The sequence below is a fragment of the Pseudorca crassidens genome, chromosome 4 (genome assembly GCF_039906515.1).
Source record: "Pseudorca crassidens isolate mPseCra1 chromosome 4, mPseCra1.hap1, whole genome shotgun sequence".
Classification (NCBI taxonomy): Eukaryota; Metazoa; Chordata; class Mammalia; order Artiodactyla; family Delphinidae; genus Pseudorca; species Pseudorca crassidens.
Genome location: NC_090299.1, coordinates 33,854,388 through 33,880,449, shown reverse-complemented (window position 1 = coordinate 33,880,449; position 26,062 = coordinate 33,854,388). Strand labels below are relative to the sequence as shown.

Genomic DNA, 26,062 nt, shown 5'->3' with positions numbered 1-26,062 from the left:
TTACATTCCTACCAAAACTGCAAGAGGGTTCCCTTTTCTCCACACCCTCTCCAGCATTTGTTGTTTGTAGATTTTCTGAAGATGCCCATTCTAATTGGTGTGAGGTGGTACCTCATTGTAGTTTTGATTTGCATTTCTCTAATAATTAGTGACATTGAGAAGATTTTCATGTGCTTCTTGGCCATCTGTATGTCTTCTTTGCAGAAATGCCTATTTAGGTCTTCTGCCCATTTTCTGATTGGGTTGTTTGTTTCTTTAATATTGAGCTGCATGAGCTGTTTATATATTTTGGAGATTAATCCTTTGTCCGTAGATTCATTTGAAAATATATTCTCTCACTCTGAGGGTTGTCTATTCGTCTAGTTTATGGTTTCCTTTGCTGTGCAAAAGCTTTGAAGTTTCATTAGGTCCCATTTCTTTACTTTTGTTTTTATTTCCATTACTCTAGGAGGTGGATCAAAAAAGATCTTGCTGTGATTTACATCAAAGAGTGTTCTTCTTATGTTTTCCTCTAAGAGTTTTATAGTGCCCGGTCTTACATTTAAGTCTTTAATCCATTTTGAGTTTATTTTTGTGTATGGTGTTAGGGAGTGTTCTAATTTCATTCTTTTACATGTAGCTGTCCAGTTTTCCCAGCACCACTAATTGAAAAGACTGTCTTTTCTCCATTGTATATCTTAGCCTCCTTTGTCATAGATTAGTTGACCATAGGTGCATGGGTTTATCTCTGGGATTTCTATCCAGTTCCATTGATCTATGTTTCTGTTTTTGTGCCAGTACCATATTGTCTTGATTAGTGTAGCTTTGTACTATAGTCTGAAGCTAGGGAGTCTGATTCCTCCAGCTCCCTTTTTTTCCCTCAAGACCGCTTTGGCTATTCAGGGTCTTTTGTGTCTCCATACAAATTTTAAGATTTTTTGTTCTAGTTCTGTAAAGAATGCCATTGGTAATTTGATAGGGATTGCACTGAATCTATAGATTGCTTTGGGTGGTATAGACATTTTCACAATATTGATTCTTCCAATACAAAAACATGGTATATCTCTCCATCCGTTGGTATCATCTTTAATTTCTTTCATCAGTGTCTTATAGTTTTCTGCATAAAGGTCTTTTGTCTCTTTAGGTAGGTTTATTCCTAGGTATTATATTCTTTTTGTTGCAATGGTAAATGGGAGTGTTTCCATAATTTCTCTTTCAGATTTTTCATCATTAGTGTATAGGAATGCAAGGGATTTCTGTGCATTAATTTTGTATCCTGCAACTTTACCAAATTCATTGATTAGCTCTAGTAGTTTTCTGGTGACATTTTTAGGATTTCTATGTATAGTATCATGTCATCTGCAAAGAGTGACAGTTTTACTTCTTCTTTTCCAATTTGTATGCCTTTTATTTCTTTTTCTTCTCTGATTGCCATGGCTAGGACTTCCAAAACTATGTTGAATAATAGTGGTGAGAGTGGACATCCTTGTCTTGTTCCTGATCTTAGAGGAAATGCTTTCAGTTTTTCACCATTGAGAATGATGTTTGCTATGGGTCTGTCGTATACAGCCTTTATTATGTTGAGGTAGGTTCACACTATCCCCACTTTCTGCAGAGTTTTTTTCATAAATGGGTGTTGAATTTTGTCAAAAGCTTTTTCTGCATCTATTGAGATGATCATATGCTTTTTATTTTTCCATTTGTTAATATGGTGTATCACACTAATTGATTTGTGTATATTAAAGAATCCTTGCATCCCTGGGATAAATCCCATTTGATTGTGGTGTATGACCCTTTTAATGTGTTGTTGGGTTCTGTTTGCTAGTATTTTATTGAGGATTCTTGAATCTGTATTCATCAGTGATATTCGTCTGTAATTTTCTTTTTTTGTAGTATCTTTGTATCTTCGTCTGGTTTTGGTATCAGGGTGATGGTGGCCTCCTAGAATGAGTTTGGGAGTGTTCCTTCCTCTGCAATTTTTTGGAAGAGTTTGAGAAGGATGGGTGTTAGCTCTTCTCTAAATGTTTGATAGAATTCACCTGTGAAGCCATCTGGTCCTGGGCTTTTGTTTGTTGGAAGATTTTTAATCACAGTTTCAATTTCATTACTTGTGATTGGTCTGTACATATTTTCTATTTCTTCCTGGTTCAGTCTTGGAAGGTTATACCTTTCTAAGAATTTGTCCATTTCTTCCAGCTTGTCCATTTTATTGGCATAGAGTTGCTTGTAGTAGTCTCTTAGGATGTGATTATTTCTGCGGTGTCTGTTGTACCTTCTCCTTTTTCGTTTCTAATTTTATTGATTTGAGTCCTTTCCCTCTTTTTCTTGATGACTCTGGCTAATGGTTTATCAATTTTGTTTATCTTCTCAAAGAAACAGCTTTTAGTTTTATTGATCTTTGCTATTGTTTTCTTTGTTTCTATTTCATTTATTTCTGCTCTGATCTTTATGATTTCTTTCCTCTGCTAACTTTGGGTTTTGTTTGTTCTTCTTTCTCTAGTTCCTTTAGGTGTAAGGTTAGATTGCTTACTTAAGATTTTTCTTGTTTCTTGAGGTAGGCTTGTATAGCTATAAACTTCCCTCTTAGAACTGCTTTTGCTGTATCCCATATGTTTTGGATCATTGTGTTTTCATTGTCATTTTTCTCTAGGTATTTTTTTATTTACTCTTTGATTTTTTCAGTGATCTCTTGGTTATTTAGTAACATATTGTTTAGCCTCCATATGTTTGTGTTTTTTACGTTTTTCTCCATGTAATTCATTTCTAATCTCAGAGTGTTGTGGTCAGAAAAGATGCTTTATATGATTTCAATTTTCTTAAATTTACTGAGGCTTGATTTGTGACCCAAGATATGATCTATCCTGCAGAATGTTCCGTGTGCACTTGAGAAGAAAGTGTAATCTGCTGTGTTTGGATGGAATGTCCTATAAATATCAATTAAATCTATCTGGTCTATTGTGTCATTTAAAGCTTGTGTCTCCTTATTAGTTTTCTGTTTGGATGATCTGTCCATTGGTGTAAGTGAGGTGTTAAAGTCCCCCACTATTATTGTATTACTGTCGATTTCCTCTTTTATAGCTGTTAGCAGTTGCCTTATGTATTGAGGTGCTCCTATGTTGGGTGCATATATATTTATGATTGTTATATCTTCTTCTTGGATTGATCCCTTGATCATTATGTAGTGTCCTTCCTTGTCTCTTGTAACATTCTTTATTTAAAGTCTATTTTTATCTGTTATGAGTATAGCTACTGCAGCTTTCTTTTGATTTCCATTTGCATGGAATACCCTTTTCCATCCCCTCACTTTCAGTCTGTACGTGTCCTTAGGTCTGAAGTGGGTTTCTTGCAGACAGCATATATATGTGTCTTGTTTTTTTATCCATTCAGTGAGCCTGTGTCTTTTGGTTGGAGCATTTAATCCATGCACGTTTAAGGTATTTATTGATATGTATGTTCCTGTGACCATTTTCTTAATTATTTTGGGTTTATCTTTGTAGGTCCTTTTCTTCTCTTGTGTTTTCCACTTAGAGAAGTTCCCTTAGCATTTGTTGTAGAGCTGGTTTGGTGGAGCTGAATTCTCTTAGCTTTTGCTTGTCTGTAAAGCCCTTGATTTCTCCATCGATTCTGAATGAGATCCTTGCCAGGTAGAGTAATCTTGGTTGTGGGTTCTTCCTTTCCATCACTTTAAGTATATCATGCCACTCACTTCTGGCTTGTAGAGTCTCTGCTGAGAAATCAGATGTTCACCTTATGGGAGTTCCCTTTTATGTTATTTGTCGTTTTTCCCTTGCTGCTTTCAATAATTTTTCTTTGTCTTTAATTTTTGCCAATTTGATTACTATGTTCTCAGTGTGTTTCTTCTTGGTTTTATCTTGTATGGGACTTGCTGCACTTCCTGGACTTGGGTGGATATTTCTTTTCCCATGTTAGGGAAGTTTTCGACTATAATCTCTTCAAATATTTTCTCTGGTCCTTTCTCTCTCTCTCTCTTCCCCTTCTGGGACCCCTATAATGCTAATGTTGTTGTGTTTAATGTTGTCCCAGAGGTCTCTTAGGCTGTCTTCATTTCTTTTCATTCTTTTTTCTTTAGTCTGTTCCGCAGCAGTGAATTCCACCATTCTGTGTTCCAGGTCACTTATCCGTTCTTCTGCCTCAGTTATTCTGCTATTGATTCCTTCTAGTGCAGTTTTCATCTCACTTATTGTGTTGTTCATCTCTGTTTGTTTTTTAATTCTTCTAGATCTTTGTTAAACATTTCTTGCATCTTCTCGATCTTTGCTTCCATTCTTTATCTAAGGTCCTGGATTATCTTCACTATCATTATTCTGAAATCTTTTTCTGGAAGGTTGCCTATCTCCACTTCACTTAGTTGTTTTTCTGGGGTTTTATCTTGTTCCTTCGTCTGGTACATAGTCCTCTGCCTTGTCATCTTATCTATCTTTCTGTGAATGTGGTTTTTGTTCCAAAGGCTGCAGGATTGTAGTTCTTCTTGCTTCCGCTGTCTGCCCTCTGGTGGATGAGGCTATCTAAGAGGCTTGATGGGAGGGACTGGTGGTGGGTAGAGCTGACTGTTGCTCTGGTGGACAGAGCTCAGTAAAACTTTAATCCACTTGACTGTTCATGGGTGGGGCTGTGCTCCCTCCCTGTTGAATTTTTGGCCTGAGGCAACCCAACTCTGGAGCCTACCTGGGCTCTTTGGTGGGGCTAGTGGCGGACTCTGGGAGGGCTCATGCCAAGGAGTACTTCCCAGAACTTCTGTTGCCAGTGTCCTTGTCCCCACAGTGAGCCACAGCCACTGCCCGCCTCTGTAGGAGACCCTCCAACACTAGGAGGTAGGTCTGGTTCAGTCTCCCCTCGGGTCACTTCTCTCTCCTCTGGGTCCCAATGCGCACGCTACTTTGTGTGTGCCCTCCAAGAGCGGAGTCTCTGTTTCCCCCAGTCTAGGAATTCCTCCTCCCCTTGCCGGACCCCCAGGTTGGGAAGCCTGACGTGGGGCTCAGAACCTTCACTCCAGTGGGTGGACTTCTGTGGTATAAGTGTTCGCCAGTCTGTGAGTCACCCACCCACCAGTTATGGGATTTGATTTTATTGTGATTGCTCCCCTCATACCGTCTCATTGTGGCTTCTCCTTTGTCTTTGGATGTGGGGTATCTTTTTTGGTGAGTTCCAGTGTCTTCCTGTCAATGACTGTCCAGCAGCTAGTTGTGATTCTGGTGTTCTCGCAAGAGAGAGTGAGAGCACGTCCTTCTACTCTGCCATCTTGGTTCCTCCTCCTCATTTTCATTTTTGTGATTAATTTTCTCCCAGCTTCTCATTTGCCTTATGATTTTATTTTTGTATTTCTGAGTCTTTGTTTTTATTGTAAATATAATATATATGTTCCTTATAACAGATTCAAACAATACAGACATGCATGAAGCACAAAGCAGAGAGCAGGATAACATGGTATGCAAAAATCATCCTGGATTTAAATCAACACTTCCCCCCCTTTTCATGCCTTCCCAGTTTGTTTATAGCATTGTTTAAGATTGTGTGTGTATCTGTGTGTTTTCAATAGAGATTTTCATTGCTTCAGGATGGTGTGGTGTTTTGGATTTGAAGGAGAAGAGAAAGGGAGGCTTGTTACCTCTGTTGAATTCCCATGCCCCTCTGCCTAAAATCGAGAGGAAATCACACTGATCTACAACTTACATGGAAAGTTTGGCAAAGTATTTTGGTGACTGAAGGGACAATATGAACCGACCCTTTGTTTCAGACACGATTTGTCTAGTTGTCTATAAAAACAAATAGCAAACTCATTAAAAAGTATTAGGGAGGGGCTTTCCTGTTGGTGCAGTGGTTAAGAATCCGCCTGCCAATGCAGGGGATGTGGGTTCAATCCCTGGTCCAGGAAGATCCCACATGCCGCGAAGCAACTAAGCCCGTGTGCCACAGCTACTGATCCTGCGCTCTAGAGCCCATGCTCCGCAACAAGAGAAGCCACCACAATGAGAAGCCCGTGCACCGCAACGAAGAGTAAACCCCGCTTGCCACAGCTAGAGAAAGCCCACACGCAGCAACAAAGACCCAATGCAGCCAATAAATAAATTAAAAAGAAAAGTATTATGGAAATCTATATTAACATAGCTTTATTAATACAAGTTCCTCTGCAAACACAAACCCACCAAACAGCTGTTTCCACAAGAAAGCATTAATGAGCCTTCTAATACTAATCTCTACAATATCATACAACGCATTGTTTTCTGCAATCAAGGGACCACTCTAAAGCTTGGCAGGCACACAAAGGCAGATATAGGGTAGCTTTTGCCTGCCAGTATTTGCTGGTCTTTGTTTTCTTTGTGAGAAGATGAAAGGGAAACAAATTTGTCCAAACAACCCAGATAAACAATTTTTTACCTAGGTTTAAAACCTCCATACATCTGCTAGTATGATGAATTTTGTCAGTATTGTTGAGGTTTGTATTATGTCTGCTTAACTGAGAATATAGTATATCAGGTCCCTGGACACACACAATGAGAGCCATTGTAGTCTGCTTTTGTGACTGCAGGTATAGAACTCCCTCTTTTTCTTCTTCCCTCCCTCCCTCTCTTCCCTCCCCTCCCTCTCTCCTTCCTTCCCTCCTTCCCTCCCTCCTTCTTTTTTCCTCCCTCCCTCCCTCCCTCTCTACCTCCCTCCCTCCCTCCCTTCCTTCCTTCCTTCCTTCCTTCCTTCCTTCCTTCCTTCCCTTCAGGGACTCAAAGTCCAGGAGTCTAGGCAATAAATTCTCCTAACCTTTTCCCCTTTTCCCAAAACAGTAAATATAACTTCTTTGTGGAAATGGTAGACTTTGCCATTCACTTATTCATTCATTCTATAAACATTTATAAAGTAATTTTTATATACTAGCTGTCTTTTAGTCACCAGAGATACAGAAATGAATAGAATACAGGCCTCACCTTTGAGTCCCTTCTGGAGGACAAGTCTGAGCTACAAAATATTATTGCCAGTGATGTCAAACATATTATAATATACATAAAGGAAAGAACCAGGATTTGTAAAAAGTGGCTAAGAGAACTCACACATAGAACTGCTACATACACATGGGAGATGATGTTACAGTTGCAAGTAAATTTAGGAGGCTGTATAAAGTTTATTTAGATAGACAAGGCAGGGACAAGTATTCTAGAAAAAGGAAACAGTAAGTAAAAGAATGAAGCACAAAAGAATTTTTCCCCTTTTTTTCTTTCTCTGTCCTCTCATTCACTAAACTTTCTTGCCACTTTCTTTCAATCCTGTCATTTTAAAACAACTGACCCATCAAACAATAGGAAGTAAGTTTTAATGTGTATAAAACTTCTCAAAATGCTCAGAAGAAGGATGCCCTGGAACTATAAATATAAATAATTTATAAAATATCATTGAGTTAATGGATTAGTTTTTCTGGAATCATATTTTAATTTTATGAAAAATATCTCTAATCTGTGGAAAGAAAAAAGAAGAGCATGCACTCAAAGATTTATGTGCAGGGATGTTTAATGTCATATCATTTATAATAAAGAAAAATGGGAATACCTAAATTCTAGCTTGAGACACCTAGTTATGTAAATTACACATATTAATATGTGACGTAGAGAGATATATATTCTTAACTGAAATGGTTACAAAAATCTACAAAGTATGGTTTCATATTTGTATAGAATTATATATAGAGAGAAATCACCAGAAGCATATACTATACATGAAAAAATAGTATTTTTTCTAGGTTCCAGAATTGCAGTTAATTTTTATTATTTCTTCCCATATTTTCAATACTGTCTATAATGAACATGTCTCATTTTGTAACCATAAGAAACCATGTCTCATTTCGTAACCACAGTAAATTTCAGCTGCAGGGGTTGGAGAATAAAAATATCCCTTAATAGTTTAATGGACTTACAGAATTTCAACTCTAATTTTTGGTTTCTAAATGAAAAGTCAAAGCTAAATACGAAGAATGCCTGCTTGTCTCATAAAGGAGAGCCATGATGTTGGATTTTAATCTATTGGATAAACGTTTGAAAAAACTAAGGGAAACTCTTACACAGATTCAAGCACTTCTGCTTGCAATCAAAATTTCAAATATTTTTCTGCCTTCAGTTTTGAATAAACAACTTTTAAAAACATAGCACATAATTTGAATTAAACATGTTCACCTTTAGATGAACTTTAAGACATAACTTTAAAAGAATTCTGTGGTGGATAATTAAGATTAAGTTATTATTGGTTTAAGGAGTATTTTTTTGCATCCTACTCTTGTACTACAGTTTAGCACTTATAAATCAAGGTGACCTTTGCTCTGAGTAATGTTGCCTAGAAATGGGCTATCAAAATTTGTCTTTGTTAGCTCCTGTTCTGATTTTAAAAGTAAAGTTCTAACATTTTAAAAGTTATTCTCTTCTTTCACAGATGAAAATATGTGATCAGTGAAGATATGGTGTATTGATTTGTTGAAAATCATAGTACTAACTATATTTCTTTGTCATTAATTATGTGTCAGTGTCACACAGGTGTTGAGGGAGGTATAATTATGAGAAGTTAATTAGGCCAAAACAATTAGAATGTAATTTCTTTAAAAGATAAGTTCTTTTTCAATAATGTTATGCGTATGTGGCATAATGGTTAGAAACTTATACCTGAGTTTGAATTCTGACTCCATTACTTACTGTTTATAATGTTGGGAAATTACTTAAACTCCTTAACTTTAGTATCCCTCTTTGTAAAACAAGAGTCATTGTACCTACCTCATGAGGTCCTTGTGAGAATTAAGTGCCACAATCCTTGAGAAGCACTTAGTACCTTGCACATAGCAAACGCTCAATAAATCTTAACTAGGAATACATTTCCATAGCACGTTTGCCATCTAATATAGAAAGAAGCATAAAGCCCTCCATTTATGTTTTGATTCTTTTATTCCATTAGATGCTTACAGAATATCTTTTCTCACTCTTTGGTATGTAATGTACTAAACAGAAAAGGTAAGACATTAACATTCTCTGGCAAGTTTAAAAGCTCTTGTGATTTTTCTCAAGCAGTTAGATCTGGGCTAAAAGATTTAACATCATCAAACCATCTAAACTGAACTTACTCGATATGGGACAGTTCTGAATATGATACACCGGGTTCTGAGAATGTGCTCCTGGATTCTGCAACAATGGAATCTTTTCCACCAATTAAAAAAAAAAACAAAACAAAACTTTAGCCTGCCCTAGAGATCCATTCTACTCGTCTATTTGTTTTATATATTGTGTGCACAGGAATTTTTATTTGGGAAAAAAACTTACCCTAACCTCCACTCCACACCATAATAAATAAATTCTATACTCTGGTCTAAGAAACTGCAGTTCAGGTGCCAACTTGAAGCCATTATTTTCTAAGGGGTCCTGAAGCTATAGTGAAGACATCTTCTTTCTTTTATCTGGAATGTTTAGACTGACAAAAAGGATGAGAGCTTTGAAAGCTGTTCTTTACTGATAGTTTTTTGTTTTTGTTTTTTTGATTACAATGCTTTCATGTAGTAAGATAACTGAGATACCAACTTTCAGGAATGAAAAGCTTTCATTTCTATTCTCTGTATCTCAAGCTTTCATAATTGTCCTAATACCTATCATTGCTTTTGTCCAGGACTCAAATCAGATGGTATTTCAGAAAATATTTATTTTTCCTTTGAGTTTATATGTAAGTCTATTTATTGTCCTTTTTGTGGATAAATATGTAGAGTACCTGTTTTCAAGTCACAAGATGAAGAGAGAAGCTACCAGTTTGATAACTATTTTCTTCTCTATTCCATTTACAATTAAAACAGTGCCTTCTTCTACATTATTAAAGGGAAGAAATGAGACCTTGGTGACGGTACTCTGAGAAATAAATCATCCCAAAGAAGGGAATTCCTAAAATTAAAGTCTATATTTTAATATGAAATGAAACTTGGTAACTCAGCATTTATATTTAAGACAAGCTTTTTACTGACTAAAAGAAAGGTACTGATTTGAATTTAATATAGCAATACACTTCTGGAAATATCTTATATGAGGGTTATACACATATTCACTGGTAAAGTTAGATGTACCCCGTTTTGTATGTTTACTTTAACAGTGCAAATAATTTTAAAAATATACCTTAGGGCTTCCCTGGTGGTGCAGTGGTTGAGAGTCCACCTGCCGATGCAGGGGACACGGGTTCATGCCCCGGTCTGGGAAGATCCCACATGCCGCAGAGCGGCTGGGCCCGTGAGCCATGGCCGCTGAGCCTGCGCATCCGGAGCCTGTGCTCTGCAACGGGAGAGGCCACAACAGTGAGAGGCCCGCGTACCGCAAAAAAAAAAAAAAAAAAAAAAAAAAAAATATATATATATATATATATATATATATATATATATATACCTTAAAGGAAATTTAATCATCTAAAACTATTAGGCTCTTTCTCAGTTTCTATAGTTACCAATAACCAGAAGTGGAACGGTTTATAATGGAAACAGATCTTACACCAAATTCTCTCCCTTTCTCCCTCTCTCTCAGACATACACATACACACACACACACACACACACACACACACACACATTTACTAAACAACATTTATTTTTGCAAGCAGGCAAAAAACAGTTAATAGAACTTGTATAAAATTGGGTATCTCGCCTATCTCCACTTTGGGTGGAGACAAGAAGGAAGCACTTGGTAAGTATTCAGAGACACTGATTTTGTGACTTCACCTTTCATCTTAATTTACTTTCAGAATAAATTATTTAAATGACATAAATAATTTCTTGAAACTAAAATCAAAATGAGCCTCAGTAAAATTGATAAGATAAAGTACATAGATACCTGTTGGTTAATTGACCTTGCTGCAAGTTTACAATTACTACTTCTTGTGACTTTTTCTAAGTCATCACATGAATTCTCACACCCATCTTTCTATCTACTCTTGAGCATCCTCACCTTCCTCCTGTTCCTCTCGATACACACACAGTCCTACATCTTGCCATAGTTATATACTCAATGTTTCTCTTATAACCTGCCAGAGGAGTCAAGATTCCTTCTGTCTCCATGAAGCTTCTTTCCTTGGTAATAGGTTAAAGCAGCTATCCCATGGTCTGCCCAAGATTGGATTAAATATCCTGTTGAATAGTCTTCTTATTGAATTTCCCTGCACAGATTTCCCTCTTGCGGTGTACACAGTCCCATTTCAGAGTTTCTGAGCCATTTCTCCCTTCTTGCCTTTTATGGTCTCACTAAACTCTCTTATTATTGCCTTCTGAAAGTGCCTTCTATTTTCTCAAGCCACCTGCATTTTAAAAAATTTTTGTTTCTTTACTATTCTGATTTCCAGCCTTATAATCCCACCCCAAAGTGGTCTGCACATTTTTTAATACATTTTTCATACTAATATTAGGGCAACATTTAGCACATTTAAAATCAAATGGCATATTTGTTCTTAAGTTTGTCTCTGGGTTACTCCTAATCTACATATATATTGTGACAAGGAAAGGAGGAGGGAAATATCTGTGCAAAGAATGCCCACAAAATGAGCCATTTGTCTTCAAGAGTCAAGCCAAATAAACCACAGTTCACAACTGTGAATTAGAGGAGAAATTGTGTCTGGATTAACAACAGGTTGTAGGAAGGGGGAAAAACGGTTTTGGCATCAAGAGACTCCATTCTAGTTCTGGGTTTGCGACTAATTGACTAGATGAACTTTCACAATCACTTAAGGTTTTTGGTTCTCCGTTTCCTAAGATATGAAATATGTAGGTTAAAGCTGAAAATCTATTCAATATTCACTGGTTCTGGCAATCAGGCATTATTTTTCTTTTGGAATCACCCACCCAGAGACTACAGAAAAGGTGGAGAGTTCTCTTTTTATGAAGAAAAATGTACCTTGATGGGAAAGGCACAGGTTTGAGAGCCTGATGCTTCTGGGCTAGAATCTCATTTCTGCCCTCTACCAGATGTTCTAGAGTGAAGTTATGTAACTTCCTTCAGTCTCAGGTCTGCATCTGTGTAACAAGAATGGCAATATTTGAGGACTGTTTTGAGGGGTACATGAGTTACAGTATGCAAATAACATGCACATAATAGGTGCTCTATAAATAGTAGCTAGTCTTGGTATTGTCAGCTTATTGATTTGAAAGAAGATAGTATTTTGATAGTGAGGGTGACTTGAAGCATTCAGTGCTATAAAGGACTTAGTAACTAGTAGGTTGTTTAAAAATGTCCAACACAGCCATAAAAAAGAGCAAACTAATGCCATTTGCAGCAACATGGATGGACCTAGGAATTATCATATTAAGAGAAGTAAGTCAGAAAGACAAATACCATATGATATCACTTATATGTGGAATCTAAAATAAGACACAAATGAACCTATCTAAAACACAGAAACAGACTCACAGACATAGAGAACAGACTTGTGGTTGCCAAAGGGGAGGGGTGTGGGGGAGGGAAGGACTGGGAGTTGGGATTAGCAGATGCAAACTATTATATATAGGATGGATAAACAACAAGGTCCTATTTTCTAGCACAGGGAACTATATTCAATATCCTGTGACAAACCATAATGGAAAAGAATATGAAAAAGAATGTATATATATGTATAACTGAATCACTTTGCTGTACAGCAGAAATTAACATAACATTGTAAATCAACTATACTTCAATAAAATTTTAAAAATATGTCCAACACAGACATGCTTAAATGTTTCAAGTGAAAAGGGAAAATTCCCCTCTTCTCCCTTCCAGGTCCACTGTCTGTGTATGTATCTGTCCAGATTTTTCCAAATGTGTAATTATATGTACATAAATATAATTGCTTTCTTTCATAAAAATATATCATGTTATATATACTGTTAGATCAAAATATTTGCATGGTGAATGGGAAGGAACAATGACTATTTCTCGGTTTAATAAGAAAACAGTAGCTGTGGGGTAAAACATTAGCTGTGACCAAAGTGGAAAGAAGATACCCCCATGTCATTCCAATTCTTTTTACAAGAATTCTGCAGGTGTTGTTTTTATTAGACATTAATCACAATATTCTAAAAGAAATAAAGCTTCACAACTAAAACTCATTTTTCAAAGAATCATGTTGGTTGAGTGAAGTTAAATCATATACACATTGTCTAATTGCCATGAAGTTTTCTGAGTGTGTGGATCACAAATAAGAAAATAACTCTCCCAGGTGCTAGTAGGCCCTTTTCCCGCAAAGTCACTTACTTTCAGCAGACTAACAAAGTTTTGCAAGCCCAGAGGCTGGTTGGAAAAGGATACAGAAGCTCTGCTGTTATTTGTTACTCCAAGTGCAAACTGACCTAGTTATGGTTGCTATGGATACTATAATTTTGAATTTAATAATATTCTCTGAAGGAACAGCAATACAGATCCATAAAATGCAGTGTCTGATCTGAATCTCAGCCTTGAAAGCTGAAGAAACGTAGTCAGGGAGGCTGAATGGTTTATCCCATGGCAAGAGAGAAACTGGAAGAGTCATGGAGAAATTTCAGAATTCATGAGGCTAATGTTTCTGGGTAGTTCAGTGGCCAATGTGCTTTTAGAAGTCACTTAATCCATAAAAAATGCTTCTTAGCTTAACTGATTTATGTGAGTCTTTGCTACATTTATTAAAAATACACTCTTTCTCCTAGCTATCTACCACTACTGCTTTTCACCTCCGAACTGAGAAAGCACAAGCAGCTGCCTGGAGTCAATATACTGAGCTTTTACAACAAACAGGTTTCTGCACAAATGAAAAACAAGTGAAATAAAAAAGAAAATGCCTTGGAGGTAGAAGAACAAAAGATCATTTCTTTTAAGTTGAATCTCTACGATCATTTAATGGCCATGCATTATGAATCTGCAGCCTATAGTCCTGCATAGGAAACATGGTGCCATGACAGTAAATTTAAATATTCAACTATAATATCAAGATTTTATTTTTCAATAAATGGTTTCTGAATTACTCATATTTACAATAAAGAAACAGAAAGCTGGCTGCTTACAACCAAAATTAAAAGTCTCTATAGTACCATCTCATACTTAGAAGCTAGTTAACACCAATTAAGCCCAGATTTTAGGGAATAAAGATGGGAGAAATTGGAGAGAGGGGGCAAAAAAAAAAGTCTTCTGGATTCTCCCTGGAAAATGAGAACAGCTCATCTCGTGTATCAATTGTTTTGACCCAAGTTGCTCTTCTGCTGGAATAACTGTTAGATGTAGTCTGAAGAGCATAGACTGTTGGAAATTGAACCCAGTGCTCTGACTTAGATTCTGGTATCATTATATAGATGGTTTTCAAAGGTTCCACTGACACTTTTTCTTGCTTATGCAGCTGGGTTTGGTCATAACCAGGCTATCTCAGGCACTTGCAAAGATTCTTCCCTTTCCCAAGATAGATTTGCCCCCTGACAACCTTGAAAATCTTGTAATGGATGATTCATTACAGCTGAGACAAAGGCCCAACTGTGATCATATATCATTGCTAAAATTACTTCAGTCAAAAGGATAAAAACACTAGAAGGTTTACCTCCTTCCAAACCTCAGCTCCCATCCATTGTTTGCTGCCAGGATCATTATGCTGCTGCTTGGTCAGTGCATTGACAGAAATTATTGCTTTCAGGAAGCATAGAGGTGGGTATAAAAACACACCTACAGGATAACCGGGTCACTGTGAACAATTTATAGTTGAATAGGGAGCTCTCAAAACTGGCATTATGGTCATCTCACAAATGCATTAATGACGTCATCTTTGAGGAATTAATATTCCCTGATCTTCTCCTTTGTTTCCAGATCTATACCCTCCTTTTCAGGGAAAGAAAGTACTAATCAGACAGAGAACAAAAAAATACTGTGACTCACAGCTAAGCCTGTCCCCATGAATTAGCAGGTTGCACAAAACCTTAAGCTGCTATTCCTGACCCCCACGGCAACAAACATCCATTGATCTCATATTGCTAGTCATGAGATTTCAAAGGCAAATAGCTTGAAGAGCTCATAATCTAACAAATCACAGAATATACACAGCTCCCTCTGCTATGATAGAGGTGTGCCACTACGTGATTCCAGAGGCGGGTGTGAGTGACTCTTCTCAGGGGACAGAAGGGAAATGTCACAGAAGAGGGGACATTTAACCTGGGGCTTGAAGGATGAGTAGGACTTCACAGGATGGGGAGAGCTATTCCAAGTAAAAGAAACAGCTTGAATAAAATCAATCCTAAAAGAGACTAGAATATGGCGAATGTGATGGGTATATATGAGTCAGATTGCATTTTCCAAAGACAGCCACAGCACTTTCTCCCCTTCTGTAAGCTTTTCTCATAACGTGACTTTGATACTCCTCCCATTGAGAAGGTAGGGTCTGTGTTCCCTCTCCTTGAACCTGGGTAGGCTCTGAGACTAGATCGGAAGTGACACTATGTGACTTCATAGGATATATCTTAAGGGTGGACACTCTCCCCTTTGCAGCCCTGAGCCACAGGGTAAGCAATCTGACTTCCCTTAGGCTGTCATGCTGGAAAGGAAGCCCAAACTAGCCACGTGGAGAGATCAAAGAGGCTCTGAAACCATATGAGAAGAGAAGTCTGCCTGGTCAACCCGCAGCTGTTCTGATGGCCTGCTATTTCGCCTCCTGCCAACATCTACCTACAAGGACATGAGAGACCTGAGCCAGAACTGCTTGGCTAAGCCTTCCCTTAATTCCTGACCCACAGAAATTGTGATTGCTAACACAATGACAATCATTGCCTTAAGCAACTGTTTTGGGGGGTGATTTGTTATTCAGCAATCAATAACTAGAATAGTAAGTAATCAGAAATGAAACTAGACAGTCTGATTGAAGCCTAGAGAATGTTTGGATTTCCTTCTACATGTGGTGGGAAACCATCCATCAAGCTTTTTAATCTGAAGAATGACTTGATCTGATTTATGGTTTAGAAAGGAAATTCAAGAGGTATTGGGCAAGATGGATTGGAGTAGAGAGACGCTGGAGACAAGGAGAATGCTTGCAGGAATTGTCCAAGTTTAACTGTGCGTGAAAATCACTTGAGATGTAGATAAGATTTCAGATCCCTCAGATTCATCCCAAGGAATAAGGATAGGTAATGAGAATTGTTCCTAGATGCTTCTAATGCTGAAAAGCGCATGTGCGTACTTGCTGTGTGTCAGGCAGTTTGCTGGCGCTTTACATGTAGCAAAGTGGCTAAGACCTCAGGCTTTGCTATAAAAGAAAGGCCTGGGACTTCCCTGGTGGCGCAGTGGTGAAGAGTCCGCCTGCTGATGCAGGGGGACACGGGTTCGTGCCCCGGTCCAGGAGGATCCCACATGCCACCGAGCGGCTGGGCCTGTGAGCCATGGCCGCTGAGCCTGCGCGTCCAGAGCCTGTGCTCCGCAACGGGAGAGGCCACAACAGTGAGAGACCCGCGTACCGCAAAAATACAACAACAACAACAGAAAGAAAGGCCTGAATTTGAGTCTTTACTCCATTATTTATGAGTTGTGTCATCTTGGGAAAATTATTCAACTTCTCTGAACCTGTTTCCAATTTTGTAAATATGGATATGATTCTTCCTTCCTCACTATTTTACCTAGGTATGATCCTTATATATAGTAGTTACCTAATAATAACAAATTATTGCAAACTTCTTCAGAAGTGTTATTCCCACGTGTTTCAACTTCCTTACCTCCTTTCATGGAGTCCCTTCCATTGTGGCTTATACCTCTACCCCATTACTGAAACTGCTTTTGAAAAGTTTGTAAATGACCAACATTGTGCCAAATTCAAAGAGTCATTTTCTATTTTCATTTGATTTGGCCTTTCAGCAGACTGACTACTCCTTCATTTTGGAAAAACTTGCTTCCAGACTTCTGTGATGCAACGTTCTCCTGCTTTTTTTTCCCACCTCAATGGCTATTCTGCCTACTTTGCTGAGTTTCCTCCAACGCTACCGTCAAACTTAGAGTTCTTCACGGCTTGATTTTGGTCCTTCTCTTCTGGATATATTTTCTTCTCATCAATGCATGGTTTTAAATATTATATATATTATGATGACTCCCAATTTTTAATCTAAGATCTAAATAGTGACACCAAATTTACAAATCCAAAGTCTACCTGACATTTCTCTTGAATATCTTACAGCCATCTTAAACTTAGTCTATTCTTAAATGGAATTCTTGACAACCCCACCAAACTTCCTCTTCCCCTTGTCCTTCTTTCTTCCTGTTTTAGCATATAGCACCAATATCCTCTCAATTAGTCACTATTAAAACCTGGAATTCACCCTTCATTCCTCTTCTTACTCATTAGCCTCAATCAACTGTATACAAGTTTTGTCAGCTCAACTTTTAAGATGTATTTGAATCCATCAGCATTTCTCCATCTCTACCACCACTACCCTAGTCCAAGCATTTCTTGCCTGTACTCCTATAATAAGTTCCTAACTTAAACTAGTAAGTTCTTTTCCTTCCTCCAGTCCAATTTATTTATGACTATATTCAAGAGATGTGATTTCTGTTTTGGAATTAGGAGTTTTACAACCTAATAGCACTGGATCTTAGAATCTGGAAATCGTATAACGCCAGACCAGGAGAAGATTTATGTATCATTTGCTCTACACCCTACATCAATAAGGATAGTCTAGGTTTATGTTGAAGTAGTAAAAAAAGAAAAATACAGCCCCAAGTCTCAGTAGCTTAAAGGAGCAAAGAATTCTTTCATGCTCAAACTACACAACCATTATGGGGTGACTGGGGCTCTGCTCCAAATCATCCTTCTTCCAGGACTCATCCACTGCCTGGAATCTTGCCAGCCACCATGGACAAGGGAAAGAAAGCTGTAGCAAATCACACACCTGTTCTTAACACTTTTCCAGAAGTAACACAATAAAAAAAATTTTTTATTGGAGTACAGTTGCTTTACAATGTTGTGTTAGTTTCTACTGCACAGCAAAATGAATCAGCTATACGTATACATATATTTCCTCTTTTTTGGATTTCCTCCTCATTTAGGTCACACATCACTTTTAATCAGTTTCTTTGGCTAAAGCAAGTTACACAGCCACACCTAAGTTGAAAGCGTGCAGGGCAGTGCAGCACTCTGTGAATATATTCAGTGAATAGCACTACTGGCTAACTCATTATTAGCTTTTGCAGATGAAGAAGTTGGGACTGAGAGAAACTAGGTCACTTGTAGTGTCATGAAGCTGATTTAGCCAAAATTAAAACTGAGTCTTGGATTCACTACCTAGTATTTTTTTAAATAATGAGCCATTAACTGCTTGCGCTTTACTCCCAGTAAAATTAATTTAAGAGTCTTAATATCAATATTTCATTAAGTAATATAAAATCCTTGTATGGAAATACTTTTGTACCTCTGTCACAGAATATAAAACAGACAAATTAGAAGGCTTTTTTCCTCCAGTCTCATTCATATTCTAGAAAATGCCTCAGTGACAAAACACCCAAAATCTTTTTAACCCAGGTGTTTTTATTGGCAGCTAAGGTAACCCATGTTTTATGCTGGTGATTCTAAACACATTGGCTTGAACAGTGTCAAATACATAAGCAAAAGAACTGTGAATTCATTGTATATCAAGCACTCTCTGTTGAATTCCTTAGAAACGTACTGACAAGAACTCCAACTGACAATGGCTTTAGGACGGGAGGTTCTTTTTTATCCTCTTAACAGAAACTCTAAAGGTGGATGGCCACTAATATTGGTTCAGTAGCTCAATGTTATCAGAGCTCATGGTTCTCCCGTCTTTTCTTATGGACACAGGTGGCTGCAACTGCTCCATGCATTACACCTGTGATCAAGTTTGGACAAATGGGGAAGGTTGAAGCCAGCTGTTTCTACACCTTTTATTAGAGAAGCAAATGCTTTCCCAGAACCAACTCCTACCCTCATTCTAGCAGACCACCACTGAGGTCTCACTTGCCAGGACTAGGATTACATGGTCACCTCTAGTGACAAAAGAGACTAGAAAATGGACACAAAATTATCATTATGATTGGCCAAGCCTAATGTTACCCTGAACAAAATAAGTGTCTGTTGGCCATGAATGACATGGAGTGGGAGGTGGTAGGAATGAATACTGAGAAAACAACTAACGAGGTCTGCGCCATTCACTGATTGATTAAAAGGTGGTTTTGAAAGAATTTATCTATTATTTTTAAAGTTAACACAGAAACTATTGTGAATAAATTGAAAAATATATTTACTACTGAATTCATGGTAGCTATATTATGTATCTTCTCAATTGATGAAGTTTCTAAAATATAATAAAGCTACTACAGTCAGTTCTGCCATAATGCTTGTTTTGAAAACATAAGTTTGTTCCAACAAAACTGTTATATTAGGGAACTGTTTGAGCATAACACAATTTCACATTTGCTTATGTGTGATTTCATCTACTTGAAACACTAGGTGAATGCAGAAAACTGTACCCAGGTGCCCTGAGCTACAGGGGAGGACATAAAACTCACACGTGAACACCCCCCAAGATTACCAGCGACTTCAGTTCATGGCCTGTGGGACTAGCCACACCCATCCACATCTGGTGATGTACATTTCCATCTGATTTCAAATATCACTGCTTCCATCATTTTATTATGACTCAGAAGCTGTAACCCTTCTAATACCCACTTCCACAAGCAAAGGTCAGTGCTTCTTCAACACAAAATGCCACATTTATTGTAATATTTCTGTATTTCTTAACCATTTATCACATGTAAAACTGTGTTACCATTTTTTTAGTTTTTTATCATTTTTTAAAAAATGGATCACTGACAAAGTTTTGGAGTGCTCTAACCGTAACCCCATATTTCCCATAAGTCCTGTATTTTTAATTGCACAATTTTGCAGTAGTACTATATTTAAGAGTATATGTCTGTTATTAACCAGGCAAATACACACAAACATATCATATCCATATATGTATATATAATATTAGAATACAATTGAGACATTTTTAATGTGAATCAAAAAAGCTGATTTTACATCTTCACAGAGAATGTGCCTTGAAAAGCATTTATTAAATGTATTTGGGAGGGCTTGTTAAAAAGAAAGAGACTATCAATTATATTAAATACAAGCCATTCAATATGCCAAGCTATATATAGATGTCTCTATAGTGGGTGACGATTTGTCATTTATCTTCTAAGATAATTATGCAAATTGTATTCAGCCCACACATCCTGAGTTGGAAAAATGGTTTTTCCCTCTTTTTCCTCATTTATAAACCTTGTCTAACAAGAGTTAACCATGATTCAGAGTGGACAGCACAAAGCTAGATTTTGGCAGTCCCACTGCAATAAAAAAGAATCTATTTTCCTCCTCAGCGTCTCTCTTTTCTTTAACGAGGGCATACAAAAGACTTGGCATATTCCCAGAGCTTCTGAGAATTTTCCCCTTGAGAAATCTCAGTAAATACGAGGAAAAACAACTTCAAAAAAACTAATGAAAGGCCCGTCACTATTTGCCTTTCTACCCTCCTCCCCGCCCCCCAGGCCTTTCCACTGTCTAGTGTCTCTTCTCAGTTTCAAACATTTTCCCTCCCCTTATTTTCCTAAGGTGAGCTGCCTTTCTCGGACACTCCATCTGCGAGAGGGTCGGGAAAAGATCTTACAGAAATCACACCCTGGCCCAGTGCTTATTTTCCCAAGGATCAGGACCCAGAAGGACGGGGTTGGGACTGAAAAGACTAATTTCAGGCTAGGGCAGCACGTGGAGAGCAAGAAATCGGAAAGGCTCTAGACCTTTCCCTCCTCTGGCTCCTGCAGCCGAACCCCTCTCCAGTGCAAACCCTTGTTTCCTCAGGAATGCGGATCAGGGTTTGGCAAGTACGTTTTTAGCAAATAATCTCTGAATGTTCGGTGTTTAAAGGCGGAAGCACGACTTTGAGGGCGCACAGTAATCCTTAAAAAACGATCCTGTCCCCACTGTTGTGATGCAAATGCAAATTCTCATGGCTGCACACTAGCTCCGCGGTCACGTGTGGGTGACTCTAGCTGAGAGTCACCCCCGAGCCCCGTGTGGCTCGGGGCAGCAGAACCGCAACGCAGTGTCCCAGCGCACCTGTACACACCCAGAGGCCCACACTGAACCCATAAGCCGCTGGGTACACACACGCGCGCTTCCCCTCCTCCCGCCTCACCTTGTTCGCTTTCCTTTCCCCGGACTCCCAGCCCTCGGCCCACACAATGGGATGTTTGTTTGCTTCAGCAGCATGTTGCAGCGCAGTCCCTGCTTTGCCTAGCTCGGTTCGGCAGGTCTCTCAGGTAACAGGTGGCAGCTTCCCCTGTTGGATTCTAGTTATTAAAAAGAATGACCTCATAGGGGTGGAGCCCTGGGACTCCGTGGAGGGCAGTCACAGCTAGGTAACCCTGGAGTGAAGCCGGTTGGTTAGAAGGGGGCAGTTAAGCTCCTCAGGCTGGCGGCTTTAACATTTACCCTGAGGCCCCTTAGCAGCCAGCCATTGCCCGCTGGCCCCTAGAGCTGGTCTCTGCCTCCCATGGAGCCCAAAGAAGCCCCCGGGAAAGAAACTATGGGCACCAGGAAAAAGAGCCTGCCCTTCCCGAGGCCCAGGCTCTATATGCTGGAGAGAAGGAAGACTGACCCTGTGGTTGAGAGCAGTGTTCCTGGGGACTACTCTGGTACCTTGACGAGGAGCCAGTCTCACAGGACCGAGTACAACCAGAAATTACAAGGTAACCTACAAGAAACCCATGGCCTTGGTTCCTGCACTCCCAGCTCTTTTCCTCTTACTCTTGCACTTGCAAAGGAAGCAATTAAGGCAGAGGAGAAAATCAAACATTACCTTCCTCTATAAGGAGGAAAGTAAGGAAATAAGAAAATGAAAGTAAATGTAATTCACAAGTTGTAGGAGAAATTTATTATGTCCTTCCATAGTTAAAAAGCCAGTTCTGGGGCTTCCCTGGTGGCGCAGTGTTTGGGAGTCCACCTGCTGATGCAGGGGACACGGGTTCGTGCCCCGGTCCACGAGGATCCCACATGCCGCGGAGCGGCTGGGCCCGTGAGCCATGGCCGCTGAGCCTGCGCGTCCGGAGCCTGTGCTCCACAACGGGAGAGGCCACAACAGTGAGAGGCCCGTGTACCGAAAAAAACAAAAAAAAAAACAACCAAAAAAGCCAATTCTGAATTATTCTTAATATTGTCATGTCTTTTTTTTCCTGCTACATCCCTCTTTTCTTCTCCCTCCTGCACCCAATTTAAGACGTGGGAAGCACTAGAAAGCAAATGATTTAGAAACCTACAAAAGATAGTTTATCTCAATAGACAGGTGTGAGATGTCACACCAGGAGATCTATCTAGGTAATTGTACTGAACTGTGATTGTGGTTATATTAAATAGGGGCCTGAAACTACAATTATGTCTGGGAAAATAAGGGATGTTATAGTCATCGGATAGTATAATAGGATTTCTTGAAAATCACATAGGTGTTCATTCCTTTAGAGTGAATCGAATAACATGCAAATATGGTAAGAGACGTTTAGCACGCTTAGATTGAATGACCGTTGAGGAAATAACTTCAGTTATTTTGTGATGGTCATAAGATAATTGGCACAGTTAATATAACATGTCCTGTTTCAGGCCCTGAATTGCTCTCTCTTCCCATCCATCCTCTCTTTTACTTCTCCCTTTCTCTCAAAGGTCATTTGGTCTAGTAAACATCATTTTGATGTGGATGCTGTGCGACGTTTTAAGTAGCCACTGCAGTACCTGTTATGTGATCCCCCAGAACCTGTCTCTCCCACTTTGAGGCACACTGTGTTTAAGCTCTCATAATCCTACCATGAGTTGTCATTCCGGATTGAAAAACTACAATGAGGCTAGAGCGACCAATGGGACAAGCTTGTACTTAGAAGGTCTCTTTCCTCAAAAAATGTGCGTGGACTTAGTGATGCAAATTAATTAAAGTAAGTTAAATGCATTTAAATTAAACCTTTAAAGCTTCCTACTATGAGTTAATGCTTTTAAAAAATCCTGATAGCTCAGGATTAAAATGCAAAGTCAAGTGTTGTCCTTAAAGATGGTTGTTTTTTTTTTTAATGGGGAAGGGGTACTATTTGAGCTTTGAAATTAATTTTCTCAAGGCCATGTATAAACTGGAAAAAATGCAAATTTTAAAGTCACGTATATTTGGTTTCCAATCCTGGCTCTTCAGTTTACTACCTATAAGACTGAACAAATCACTTAAAATTGCTGAGCTTCTGTTTCTCTATCTGTGAAAATAGGATAATGATACTTACCACACAGTGTTATTGGGAGAATGAAATTAGATAAGTACATGAAACACCTAGAATATTGGCTGACACATGGCATGTGCTCCATAAATAGTAGCTGTTTTTAATTTTAGGAATGATGGGTACCATAATGTTAGAACAGGACTTGCCTTGTGTTAGCCCAAATTTACTAATCTACTAATCTGTTTCAACTCTTTTCTGTCTTTTGATGAAAAGACCACAAATAAGGAATTCAGGAAAAGCCTACTGCTTTTTCCCTAATAACATGTTTCTTCTTTCCGAGGTTCACTAATTCAGCATCTTTTTGATCCAGATATTCCATTAGTAAAATAAAAATGGGAATACTTTTTGCTATTCTCTTCCCAAACTTAGCTTAAAAAAAAAATAAGTCTGTGGCCACAGAATACAGTAGATATTTGTTGGTTACTTTGCAGAAGACTTCAGCCTTCTTATGTACTCCACTGGATTTGTGGTTTTCCTGTGCTCTGTTGGATCCTGTCTCTGAAGGTGGAAGGAAAGACGCAGGAGTTAATCCATGGTCGTAGACCTGACTGTGCTGGAGAAAAATCATCAGGGAGCGTAGAGGAGCACATCAGAGCTGTAAAGATAGGCTGACCTCCTGATAAGTAACATTTTAAAGATGTAACTCTTAATAAAGTCCAAGGCTGATACCTAATGCCTAATAGAGCTTTTAGTATGATTCTTCTGTAACTGGTGTGGCAACAATAGAAGGCATTTTTTCATTAATGTTGGAAGCAATCAGTTCTGTGATTTGCACTCTCTCATCTGTACTCTACCCTTTATCATGCAGATGAGTCCTAAATCACCTTAAGAGGTTCTTTATTATTGCAATGCCAAGAGTTTTTCCTCTGCCTACCTTGGAACTGGCAGTTCCCTGGGAGGCACTGAATAAAGACCTGAGCTAGTTAGAGCCCTCAGACAGATGGCCCTGAAGCAAAGCCATCGTGAGGTCACAGTGTGCTTTCCAATACTGGAATGCAGCCTCAAATTATTTAGTTGGTTGTCCTTCAGTGCTGTGTTGCTGAGTAATACAATTTACTGTTCTGTCTCTGGAAGCAAGTTCTCTAGGATTCTGGGAAATGTTACATCGTTCTTCGGTGTCCCTGGGCTCACCTCTTAACTATACAGTTTCTCCGTTTCATTCAATTTCTGACTGATGTCGCTTTAGTAGTGTGAATCCTAAGCTGTAATATTTTTTAAATGGTACAGGGGGTGAGAGCTACTAAATTAAACAATAGAACATGATTCTAATGAGATTATCATAAAATCTTTGTAAAAGATTGTGATCACATCCATGTAGTCATTCCTACTAAGCCTCAAGTTGCACAATAATAGTTCAATGTTAGCTACAGTTAGTGGCATCCTTATTCCTTCAACAGGTTTGTTCAGTTAATTGGCGTTTATTGAATATGTTATACGGTGTGCAAAAAACAGAATATGTGCCAGGAATAACAACTACAAAATCATTAAGAAAAAGTGTCTGACCTTTACTCCAAAGGGGCTTGAAGTCTCGTAGGGAAAGATAAGACAGGTAAACAAATACAATAAAGGTGCAGGCGAGAGGAAGACATGGGATCAGGGCATCCGCAGAAGGAGGAAATGGTCTATTCAGGATTGGGCGGAGAGGTTGTCAGAAAACATTGTCATTCAGAGAAGATAAGTGGGGATGGGGTGGAGGTGCAGAATGGGGAGAGAAGGGTATTTTAACATCTTCACTGGGCTTATCTCTGTCTGAAATTATGTTGTTTGTTTCCTTATTTATTGTCTATTATCGACCCATTTCCCCTCCCATCTCTCACGCCCACCCCCCCCCCACCAGTCCATGAAAGGCACCCTATCTTTCTCGTTAACTGTTCCATCTTTGCCCTTGGAATGTGGCCAGCACACATGAATAGGATTAGTGCCCTCATAAAACACGAGAGATCTTGTTCCCTCCCTCTCTGCTCCCTGCCATGTGAGGATTTGAAAAGTCCGACATCTGTCCACCAGGAAGGGGGTCCTTACCAGCACCTTGAACTTTGATCTTGGACTTCTCAACTGCAAAAACTGTGAAAAACAAATGTTTGTTGTTTAAGCCACCCCGTTTATGGTATTTTTGTAACAGCAGCCCAAATCGACTAAGATAGTTAGTCAGTTACTTTTATCCTCTGTGGCCACGCTAAGCTTCTGGTTAATTTTTTGGCCAGTGCATATTTTTGCTAGTATCAGGTGAAAGAGTGAGAGTGGGTGGGTTAAATGTCCTCACAGCTGCAGATAACACAACAACAAAAAAATCACATCTCCAATTCATGTTAGGTCTGCGATGTTTTCTTTTTCACAAAGGCTATCATATCATTTTCATTATAAAAGGATTGATTGGTTGTTTTTATGAAATCCTGAAATGTTCTCACTATGGTGACAATAAATGAGCCACTCTCCTGCATGGACTTTATACGGAATAAGATATTTTGCAGTATGAGGACAAATGGCTCAAAGACTAAGTTAGACTTGGTCAGATTATGGGAACAGTTAATTTGTAATGATTTTTTTTTTTTCGGTATGCGGGCCTCTCACTGTTGTGGCCTCTCCCCTTGCGGAGCACAGGCTCCAGACGCGCAGGCTCAGCAGTCATGGCTCACGGGCCCAGCCGCTCCACGGCATGTGGGATCTTCCCGGACCAGGGCACGAACCCGTGTCCCCTGCATCGGCAGGCAGACTCTCAACCATTGCGCCACCAGGGAAGCCCAATTTGTAATGATTTTTAAGAATACAAACTAACCTGTAAGTGAGGAGGATGAGCTGTTAACACTGGAAGATTT

The 26,062-nt window shown here is 38.9% G+C and overlaps 1 protein-coding gene across 1 annotated transcript in view; it reads left to right on the top strand.

The window, feature by feature from the left end:
* Positions 1–21,490: 21,490 nt before the first annotated feature.
* Positions 21,491–26,062, top strand: part of ARHGEF38 (Rho guanine nucleotide exchange factor 38) — a 153,962-nt gene continuing 149,390 nt past the window's right edge. The window contains exon 1 of the mRNA XM_067735415.1: positions 21,491–21,686. Coding sequence (XP_067591516.1) covers positions 21,491–21,686 — 196 coding nt within the window. The remainder of the gene's footprint in view (positions 21,687–26,062) is intronic.